At 35.4% G+C, this 11,875-nt stretch overlaps 1 protein-coding gene across 1 annotated transcript in view; it reads left to right on the plus strand.

Moving 5' to 3' along the window:
• Positions 1–11,875, plus strand: part of PPIP5K2 (diphosphoinositol pentakisphosphate kinase 2) — a 51,830-nt gene extending 39,955 nt beyond the window's left edge. Inside the window, exons 26-31 of the mRNA XM_074166196.1 lie at positions 1,183–1,252; positions 3,327–3,446; positions 4,342–4,404; positions 8,222–8,353; positions 9,915–10,043; positions 10,726–11,875. Coding sequence (XP_074022297.1) covers positions 1,183–1,252; positions 3,327–3,446; positions 4,342–4,404; positions 8,222–8,353; positions 9,915–10,043; positions 10,726–10,829 — 618 coding nt within the window. The 3' untranslated portion in view covers positions 10,830–11,875. The remainder of the gene's footprint in view (positions 1–1,182; positions 1,253–3,326; positions 3,447–4,341; positions 4,405–8,221; positions 8,354–9,914; positions 10,044–10,725) is intronic.

An 11,875-nucleotide genomic window follows, 5' to 3' on the forward strand; every position in this document is an offset into this window, starting at 1 on the left:
CAACTGTCTTTAAGGACATCTAATCCCTTGTTATGGATTATGTTTGAAGCAAATTCTTCCACCTCTTAAAATTGCTTCCCGAGAATGTTTGGGGGAAAAAGAGCAAGTGCATGTTTTTCCACTGAATGTGTTACACGTTTTCCTAAAAATTTGGTTTCTTTATAGGAATTGCAAATGTTACAACAGTAAAAAAGACTTAGTCTACTGCCTAATGAAACAGATTTCTGCTTTGGTTTAGTTGTCCTTTAAGACTTTAAAAACAGCATTGCTTAATTTGGTGGTAGGTAAATTGAAAAACTTTTTTTATAATAATTGCAACCAATACCATTTAAAATAATTTATTTGGTACTTCATATTGCTATTCAAAACTTGTTTTGCATATATTGTATTTTCAGTGGCCTGGTATTAACTATTGCAGGGAAAAAATTCTAGCACTAATAATTCTCGCCTTCTGTATCCGGAGGTATCTGAAACTCCCAACACAGTACATCATCCATTGACTTGTACAATATTTTGAAGATTTTTCTGAATACTGGGGGGTAAAGGCAGGAAAAAAAAAAACCAAACAGTAAATTTTTCTTAAGTACCAGTGAAGATCTGAAGATTGTTTAGCATGTCAAGATATTGCTTACATATATGGCAATGGATGGTGTTCTGTTAACCATATCCTTTTTCTTTGAAAAATTTCATGATTTCTTTTTATTGTGGAAAATTCTAAAACTACATAGGAGAAGTTTATATCAGTAAAGGCTGTGAGCATCTGAAGATTACACTGATTGAGCCCGTGCATGGATCAGTGATTGTATGGTGTCCTGAATAGCTTGTCTGTCTTTCCTTCCCTCCCCTCCTTTTTTCAATACAGGCGCAGTTTAGGAGAGTGCATTTGGTAAAATGAAATAAAATGTCTCAAATGTCTGTTCTCATATCAGTCTTGGTCTGTGTCCTTTCTCATTCTGAATGCTTGCTTTGCACCACTTCATTGCAAGGAACTCATATGTGAAATGGACTCCCTTCAGAAGGGGATATTGCATGATCTTTCATGTTTCCTTTACATATTTTTACTAACACTTATCATACAGCTTATTAACACTTGTCTGTCTGAAACAGGCTGCTGTATCAAGTTAAATGGACATTTCATGCTGCTGTTCTACTTTCCCTTATGTTTCTGTTTTTTATATCCAGGTCCTATCAGAAAGCAATAGTAACTTACGAACACCAAGAACTATTCTGGAACAGAAGCAGAGTGGTTTAGGTATGTGCCTACAATTGAAATTTTGTTTGATGTTTGCAGCTTTTCATCTGCCCGTTGTTCTGTACATTCTTTGAATAGCTTTTATGTTAACAGCACCCAATAGTAGTTGTTACCAATAATATATGCTGTGTCTGCCTATGAACTGGACAATTTTTCTGCAGCAAAAGTTTTTAAATAAACTTTAAGTGAAAAGAGCAAATTGATTGAGACTGTTCACACTACTGACTCTGTACGGCTCACAACAGGTACACAGGATTATTTTTAACATCAAGTAGATTTTTAAGATATTGTAGTAGATTTTTAAGGTAATGCAGTTCATGACTGAGTTTTTGGGTTTTGCAAGAATCTTTTGGATTGAAATGGCCTGCACTGGAAACCGTTAAAACACTTTTCTTAAAAATTAACATTTCTGCTGTGGGCAATTGATATAACTGAACGTGTTTTACTGAGAGAAGGGGGATGGGGAGCAAACCTCAAGTTTCTTGGTAATATCAGGATTTTTGCACACATTCCCTTTCCTAAAATCAATTTCTTCCTTTCAGCATTAGAATGAATCACGCTATAATTCAATGAGTTGTTTCAAATTCTTTTAATTCAAGTGGTGCTTTTCTGTTGCTTCTTTGAAACAGGCATACATATAACTCATATGCAAAAATACAAAATCTTGCACTGCTGTAAATCAATACTGCATTTTTTTCTGTAAGTGTGTCTTTTCCTGGGAAAAATGAAGTGTAGAAAATGCATAAGCTATATGCATAAACTTAGAAGTAGCTTTTCCTTTATTAGTAAAGATCTGGGTTTTTTGTATGTCTAATCTTTCTGTGATACTTTTCTCCCTATTATATTTTTCCCTTAGTAAAATGCATACATCAGGTGCTCTTGTTTATCAAAGTCATGTTTTTTATTGTGTGCTTGCTAAAGTTAAACAACTTTTCTTTTGCCAATGTGTGACACAATATGGCTTGTGGAAGTTGATGTATTTCTGTGCATAGATCAAGGTATTACATTTGGTGTGAAAGGCTTTTGCCACAGACCAGGCACCAATTTATTTTGGCTGTGATTGGTCACATGTGCTAGTAATGTTTCCCCTCACTGGGTCATTAGAAGTAATGAAAGGAAGTATCACTGGTTAGATGGTTGGTTTTCAGAAAAAAATCTTCTGCTGCTTATCTAAAATGCAAAAGATAAGTTCTGAGTGGAAAACCACTTCTCCTTTCAGCTAGTAGTAAAAACCAAAGGAAAAAAATTGCAACATTTTTTTCCATTTTGTTCATTGTTGTATGTAAATTTCATTTACAGTGGATGATTATGAAAATTATTTTTATATTTCTGTCTGTGGCTTTCAGTGATTTGTTAAAACTCCCATCCTAATGACAGGAACATGTAAGTTGTAACAAAAGTACTGTCTCTTGCATGGAGATGTACGAAAGTCTTCTCAAGAAAGGAAGTCAAGCTAAACTTGATGGAACTTCTGTGTATTGTCAGTTTGTGACGACGTCAGTGATGGTAGCTGAAATATGGTAGCCGAGTATTTACAGTTTGGGGGTGACATTTTATGGGGGTTAGGAGGGAAATATTTCCATATTAAGTCTGTGGAAATGCACGAGTACTCCCTTGCAGCCTGTCATCTCAAAGGTTGATTTGGATGTAAGCAATGAGGAGTTTTTCCCCAGTTTATATTTGTTTCAAAACTGCAGGTTTTAAAACACAAAACTTTCACATCATCACCATCTTGGTTTTGTTTTGTTGTTTTGGTTGTGTTTACATTGATGCTAACTGGTAACTTTTCTTTACCAAAAGTGAAAGCAGGACAAGAACTCACTTTGTTAAAGCCAGTCCTCTCTTTGCACATATAGCAGAGGGTGCTGTGTCATGAGTAGAAGCACAATAAATTATGATAGTTTCAGCCTACAAGTACCACTCTGACATTACAAGCATATTGTGAACCTGTCCAAGGCACTGCCAAAAGCTGCCTTTTGTGTGGTAAGAGCCATGTGCTTGCATGCTGCATGCATCCCCAATGTGAATGGACGAACACCTGGTTGTTGTATGTATTTTCTCTAACTCCCATCAGGGTCTCACTGTGCGGGCCTGTTTAGCACCTCAGTGCTCGGGGGTTCTTCAAGTGCACCTAACCTACAGGATTATGCTCGTACTCATCGTAAAAAGCTGACTTCTTCTGGCTTCATAGATGGTATGTGCACACTCTCGCACATGCACGCACAAACCCATGTGCCACATTAAACTTCTAAAGATAAATCCTAGGTTACTGATTTTAATGGAATCCTAGAATCCTTTGCCTTAGTATTAATTGAATGACTTTCTATGGCTTCTTTATTTCCCATAGCTTGCTTATGTTTAACTTAATAGCATAGTTAATTCTTGTTCCTGTCTTGAATTGAACACGAGCTCACAGACTTGTAATGCTTGCCAGGAGATTGCAGGAAGTGCATTTTTTAAGTACGCTAAAATTTTGTATTTGAAATTCTTTTCTCATTTTAAACTTCGGGTTTTAGCATTACCTATTGATCTTGAAATGAAATAAATTACTTGGAGCATATAGAAGGAATGAAAGAAATTATAAACTAGTAAGTTAAATACTGATGGTGAAAATTTTAGGATTCCTGACTTTTTTTCAGTGGGGTTTGGATTTCAAAGGAGCAGGAGATTTTCAGTTTTGGATAATCTGGGGTAGAGAAGAAACTCTCTCACTAGATTTCAGAATGTAAAGGTGCCAAAGTACACCTTTATAACTCTGAGGTGAAACAGTATTCATGCCAGTTTCCCCCCAGTTCACTACTCAGTGTTCGACTCTAACCTGATATAACTTTGTATGCCAGAATCACCAGCTCATTCTGCTTGTTTTCATACACTTCATTACACATCTTGTAGTTACCAACAATCCAAATTTTCTTCTTTTTAACCTCTATTTAGATTTTAGCCCTTTTCCTTGGTCCCTTCTGCATGCCACTCAGTTCTAATTCCTTCTCATCTTTTCTTTTTTCCTTTCTTCTTCCTTACCGTTTTTTAAAATGTCCCTCTTTTGGTAGCTGTTACAAATTTCAGGTACCTGTTTTTCTCTTTCTCAGACACCACACGCGGTTCTGCTGTTAAAAGGTTTTCTATCTCATTTGCTCGACACCCAACCAATGGTACGTTTTGCTTTTATTTTAAAAACAAAAATGAAAACAAAAGGTTCCTTGCTTCATCCCTTTTATTTTTTATTTCAAATATGGGGTGTACAGTATCATCCAGCCGTCTGTCGTTCCTAACTTCAAGCACAACTCCAAATATATTTGTAATCATTAGATATCCTAAATCCCTTCTTTACCATTCATTAGTATAAATACAACATCAAAACTCATTCCTTAGAAAAATCCTTGAAAAAATTGAAGTGCTACTGTTAATCATGATCTCTGTAATAAATTATCTCCCCCAGTTTCTTGTGTGATCAGACTGTACGGTACAAGATAAAAACAGAATTAAATCTGATCTTTATTGGGTATACACCTCTTGATAGCTGCTGCTTCTTCTTTGTCTTTCTCCTGCTGAGCTGTTTCCCTGAGCCTCCTGATTCTAAAATAAATCACCGAATTGACAACTGGAGTTTATGACTATCTTCTTGAAGTGATGCTAAATTAAAAAACTAATGCAGAAACTTTGGTTCCATTCCTGCTAAATTGATATATTTATCATCGGACAAAAATTTATTTTACCTTATCATACTTCTCTGTTCATCAGATGTGCAAATTGCTTAAATATTGCACTAAAAATCACAGCAAGAGAGCTGCCTGTTGCTTACATTGACCTCTTGAGCTTCAAGAGTGAGAGTTAACTTGTCTTCAGTCTACCATAGTTACAAAAAAAGTCTGGTTTAACACACAGGACAGAGGTACGTCTTTCTCAGCAAAAGATTTCGTGCCTACCTTTCTACGTGATTAAATAGGCCCAAAATGTATCCTGTTCATGAAAAAGACTCGGTCTTCAGCATCCACCAGATCTTAACGTAGGTTTTCCAGATTTCTTAATTGCAGTTTTAAAATGTTCAGTTTACACTGGCTGAGTACAGTGATGGTGATATTATTGAAGCGTAGTGGAAATCATCAGCATTTTCTGTTAGATTCAAAATATATTTGCTTAGAAACATGGTTTAAAAAAAAAGACTGATTTTTTGTTTGGCTTTGCTGAGAAGCAAAGTAGTCCTTTATTATATTCATTTAGAATCCATAATGACCTTTTGCACTGCAGTGCTTCTTGAAGGGAAACTGCTGTAGTAAGGCTGAATTAATACCATTAAGGCTCGTTTGATCTGAAAGACCCAATCTAGTGTCCTGTTTCAAATAGGAAAGTCAGGAGTCCATTTTTTTATCTTTAGACTCAAACAAAATAATATTTCCAAAACATACAAGGTCAGAAAGTAAAAACTACATTTGAGTACCAGTGTCTAATAATATGATTAATTCCTGTTCCACTTAGCACTATCTTTTCATAACTGCATCCTTTAAAAAAGGATCTAAATTGCTTTTAATGAATGCATTGATTGTTCTGATTCATTTAACACAGCAGTTTTACCACACATCTTTTCAAGATTGATGCATGCTGTATGAGCTCCTATGAAACCTAAGTATATTGCAGGTTTCCAAGGGTTCTCTACTAACATAAGAACATATTGATGTTGTTTTGTCTGTCCTCTGGACTATCATTTTGATTCTCCTTGTCCCTTTCACTCTGTTTTTTTCTTATGTTGTTATCACACCCTCTTAACTCATTTCAGACTACCCCCCCATCTTTAGTTCAAGGAACATGGTGAAACAAGTATCTTCTGACAGTGCTTTACCTTATTTTCTGGGCCTCTGTGCAGAACACCCGCACCTCTTTAGGTGCTGGTCCATTTCCTCTGTGGAATTTCTAGGCTCCAGTGGTATGTCTCTATAGCTTTTAAATGTAAGACAGTAGGGTGGCTTTTTGAAATGCTGCGTTAACCCTTTCATTGTCTTGCCTGTTGGTGGGGACAGTGCTTTAAGAATAAATAGAGCCAAAGCTCAAAGGCTGTTAGTTTACAGGAAATTACTTTTTTAAAGGGATACTGTCAGGCTTCTTCATCATTAAAATTCAAATTTCTCTCTCATAATATAAAACACCGCAGATAGATTTCCAGGGTATCTTTTAAGTCATATCCCTTAGACGCAAAGATACTACAGCAACATGCTGGGATATGGCTACCTCAGAATTGTCAAAACGGAACAAAAACCTATGGTGGGGAAATTCCTGAAAGAAGAAAACTTTTTCTTTTCATTTTTTAAAGGGCATGGGTGTATTTTGAAATTCCTTCCTGGTGTTCTGTAACACTGCACCATAGCAGTAATAGTTACTAAAAAGTTAACTTGACATTATCCCACTACGTTCTTTGCAAAATTAAAAAAATAAATTATCATTCAAGTGATAGTGACTTTTCTGTCAGGGTAAAGACGGAAATCTTGTATTTTACTGTAATGCAAAGAAAGGGTTTGCGCATTGCATGCATGCATAGTTATTTAGGATATTAATATGTATGCCAAACATCTTAGTGCTTACACTGAAGCTTAGCTACTGCCTTTATAGGAAAATAGGAATTAAGTATGTGGTGCTTCTTCTGTACATGAAAATCAAGTTTCCATGAAATGCAACATATTATTTGTAATACATGTGAAGTTGACATAAGTACGCTTCAGTTGATTGTATATTTGAATCGACTGTCCCTCAAATTTGAGTACAGCCAAGGTGGATCCAGATATAAATACAGACATTTGGGGGTTGAAATTTTATTTAATTACTTCTCTATGGAAAGCACTAAATGGGCAATGAATGGGGAACACTGGATATTATGGGAATATTGATGTTTATTATTTTAGGGGAGGGAACAGTTCACAGTCATAATGCTGTCTCTAATAAATGTACCTTGAACTGAAATTCTAAACATTATTTCATTCACTATTGTTTCTTCATTTAAATATAAGAAATGTAGCAACTGTAAATTTATAACATTGAATTGCAAAGTTGTAATGTTACAGCTGTATGTTGAAAACACTAATGGACATGTTTTCCTCTTCTGAAATGCAATTGGATGAAAAGCTGTTCATTGAGTTATCAAACTTGCATCACTTTAGAGAACTGTAATTGGTTTTTTGCCAAGATGTTTAAATGCTTTTTAGGATGTTAGCAATATGGATATGCATGGCTGGTGTCTAATCAGTACTAATGTAGAAAAGGGAAGTCCAATAAATTTTTAGATTTTGGGTTCCTATGCTTACCTGTTTGAATACATGAAACTTTTAGTCTTTTATGTACCATTTTTAAATGTATAAAGGTAGGTGTAGATCTGTCTTAAAAAGTTAAAACATGTAACCTCAAGGTACAAAAGTGCTAACAATGGTTTTCCTTTGATACTGAAGGCAACAATTTGTTTTCACAGAATACTGAAGATGATAGAACGTGAATTCTGCAAATATATTTCTTGGAAGTTGTAGCATTTTTAGCTTTTGTCTGCTAACAGTTGACAACATAGCCATCCTGTTTTACTTGCATGAATGAGTTATCTATTTAATGAGAGTGAGTAGGAGAAATACTACCAAGTCCTGACTGTTTTCTTTTTAGCAATTTACTAAGTTTGTCTTGGAGGAAAGTTACCTTTCACAAACTGATTTGGGAGTAGAGTACAGTTGTAATGCTTACAGACCGCTTTATGTGTACATGGGATTTGTTATCCCATGGTATTGTTATGTGGTACCTTTAGTTTAGTACACTCTGAAAATGGGCACATCTTGTTCCAACAACTATAATAGTTAGTGTCCATGATTTCAAGAGTACTATGTCTGCATGTGCTGATGTAAAACAAGTACTTTTTATCATGCATTAATACTTGCCCACGCAATAGCTTAAATCCTGTCTTATGTTTGGAAATCGCTTTTTTTTTTACTATTTTTCTTTTAGGTTTTGAACTATATTCCATGGTGCCTTCTATTTGCCCTTTGGAAACTCTACACAACTCCTTGTCTCTGAAGCAGGTGGATGAATTTCTTGCCTCTGTTGCTGCTCCATCAAGGGAAAATCTCCAGGAGACATGTACTGATTTTAGTTTGTAATTATATTTGTTTTAAATTGTTAAATACTATCTAGTTAATCTTTCTGGGATTTTACAGCTAACAAGCAAACCAAGAATACTGCTTTTAAAAAAAATGAAATACATACATAAACCATAATTTTAATTTTTGCAGTATTCTTTTGCAGTATAGGCACTGGCTTAATTCATTGATGTAATGTCTCCGTTGACTGGGGTAGTAAATTAAGGATTGAATGAAATTGTAATTCATTTATTTCCTGACATTAGGAACTTCTCTTTACTATGCACACTGCTAGCTGAATTACAAGGAATGCTTTTTAGTGAACTTGCAGTATTTCCAGCTTTATACTGTACTGTTGTACTGGTAGTAACCTCAGCAGAGGACTTTTGCCTTTTACAAGCCTTTTACAGCTCAAAACTGTGTTATTTTCTGTTTCTTTCAATATTACTTGGGGTTTCACCTGTGGAGTGCCTTGCAGTTACTTATTTTTTACATAGTTTGTGCACCACGTTTAAATGACCTTGAAACGAACTGCAAACTGAGTTCTACCCATGTGCACATCTCTGGGAAGATGACTTCCCATTGTGATTTTAGTGCTGTGTTTGGAAATGGTTTCAGTTAGGTCAGATTTACCACATATTAGGATGCTTATAATTCATGTCAGGTGATTGAAAATCATTTTTCTTGGGGAAATGTCTAAAGACTTATGCTTGGTCAGAAAATTTGTACTTGCTAGTACTGATACAAAAGTTACCTAGATGTTGGGGTTTTTCCTTTTTTTTTGTTACAGGATTTTTCCTTTTTTTCCTGTTATTTTAATTTTATACAGTTTAGATTTTTATCAGCTAATTAGATAGGGTAGACCTCCTACATCTGAGAAGGAAGATAAGCAATTTAAGAAAACTGATGTTACTGAAAAAGAACTCAGGGAGGCTTACAGGTATTCTAAAGTTCTCATCTATTTAAAATGCTTTGTTACCCTGTTTAGGAAGTTTGTGACTCTTCAAAATCAGTTTAGAATTTAGAGTACACAAGATGAAAAAAAAATTTTAAAAAACCATCATACATCTGTGGTGGTCTGGTTGTCACCTTTCTACAAAGCGTGGTTGGAAATTAGACCTGATAGAATTAAGGCCATAGGTGGTTTCCTCTCCTTCTGCTTTCCTATAATATTTGGAAGGTGCCTAGAGAATGATGTGTTGTATGCACTTTTCTTAGGCATTTTGGACTAAATGCCTGTTCAGTGCAATCTTCATAACCTATTAGAAGTAGCACTGATGCTTTTGCCAGTCTTCTGGAAAGGCAACTGTTAATAAAATTCAGCTTGACTGCCTTAGCAGCATGAAAATATCATGTTGCTTTCTGAGGTAAAAAGGAGATTTTTAGATTTCTCTCTCATGCTTTGAAGTTTTGACAGTAGAGTCAAAAATTGGTAGCTGAGCTGCAGGCTGTGTAACTGTGGCATCTATATTGCTTATATTGCTGGAGAGATACGTTTTGCTCGGGTAAGAGTATTTTTATTGTTAATGATGTGTATCTTTTTTTTTTTTTCCCCATTTCAGCTTCTCCAACTTACATGATTCCACTGTCAGGAAGAAAAATTCCTTTAAATACATATACCCCTGCAAAAATTCAACCAACACCACTTGAAACCTTGCCTGAGAGGCTAGCAATAGAGAAACCAACCTTACGTAAGTAACTGCTGTCAGAGGCAGAATGGCTCGCTTGATTACATTATTTCCAGCAGTAGGGTTCTTTCTTATGTATTACATAATTTCTTAGGGCAGCTATTTCTTAAAATGAGCTGTCTCTGTGTGAGGGATCATTTTACAAGTCAGCGATGGCTCAGCAGCATTGCACAAATAGTTTTAGCAGTAAAACTGTGCATTAGCAGTTGCTTTCCCTTATCAAGTGTTTGAAAGAATTTCTATGGGCTGAAAATTCATGGGGTTTTGGTTTTGTTTTAAATATGACAGTGTTTCTAGCTGTATCTCCCAAGTAAGAGAAGCAAAGGACATTTATTTATTTCAATGGCAGGATTCCTAAGATGTTTTCTGAACACTCTACCATAGAGCTCTGTGACCAGGTTCTGACTAAAGCTGCCAATAACATGATGATGCATTTGGTCTTCACGATATTCAGAGTTTCGGATATATGTATGTTTGGATATAAACACATCTACACTGTGTTTGGATGCCCCTACCGTTAGAGGACCTCTGGAACAAAATCCCATTGCATTTCTGGTTTCACTAGATACAGTGTAGCTTACTGTGTGTTTCTGTGCTAGGTAACTCGCATTTTTTCTTGCTTTTTAGCATGGAAAAGAATTCGTAAGTGTAAAAACTAGTACTTTTTCTTTCTTTATCTGTACAGCTACCCCTGGATCTTCTGTTTGTGAATCTGATGTTAAGCTGTCTCTTGAAGAGGCCTCGCTAGATGTAGAACTTAGTGGTGAAACTCCTTCTGAGAAGAAATGAAGTTGGTCAGACAAAACTGGAAGCAACTTCTTAAATAGTTCTTTAGTGTGCATTCAACTAAATTACCGAGCTTTCAAAAGCCATTCATATCTGCAGTTCATAGTGCACTTCAGAATCTTCAGTTTATAGATGGTTAACTAGCGTGCACGTTGCATATTTAGGTCAAATGTCTTTTCTCACTTTCTAAAACATTTCAGGAAATCTATTTATTTATCAATCTGATGAACTGCACACCTTTAATGGAAAAGCTGCATATGAACCTTTTCAGTGTCTTCAAATATTGACTGTAAACGTGTATGAAAAGAAAATACCAATGCAGTGGTATGTGTTACAGTGGCTCTGTTGATGTCACTGTAATGAAGGCATTGTCTGTTGTCATTATAAACTTCTATTTTCAGGAGTTTATAATCTCCCTGTGAATTTCTTCTGTGGGCTGAAATGTAACACACATCTTGGCTAGAAGCTTTTTTTTTTAATTTAACTACATTTCCAAAGAGATCTCTTTTGCCTGGTTTTGAAGATAAGCAGATGTTTTCTGCCTTTGAATTATTTTATATCATATATGCTGCAATAATTGGGCATGATGGAGTGAGTTAATGTATTGTCACTTTTGACCCTTCTTATTTTTATTCTGTGTTTACATCAGACCTGTAACATTCGGATACACCTTCTCTTTTGTTCTTTAGTATACATGCTTGTATACGGGTACCTGTACATCATCCAGCAGATAAAACTGTCTTTTACACATTTTTATCAAAAACTTCTTTTGTTTACTTAAAAAGACAGTTTTACTTGCTTTACATTTCTACAAAAAGGTGATATTAAAAAGCAGGTTTTGTAAAAAGAGAAATGGTTACAGCTGGTCTGCTAGTAAATTTATCCTAGAAATTGTAAATATTCCATCTATGCTTTATTATCATCCCTTCAGAGTAGAGAGAGACCAGAACTCAGTACTTACTGTTGCAAAATACTCAGGATTCATCATGGCCTGGGAAATTTTCATACCTCTGTCCTTCCAGTGTGGATGGTTGACAACAGCTCTCATT

This window comes from Numenius arquata, chromosome Z (assembly GCF_964106895.1).
Source record: "Numenius arquata chromosome Z, bNumArq3.hap1.1, whole genome shotgun sequence".
NCBI lineage: Eukaryota > Metazoa > Chordata > Aves > Charadriiformes > Scolopacidae > Numenius > Numenius arquata.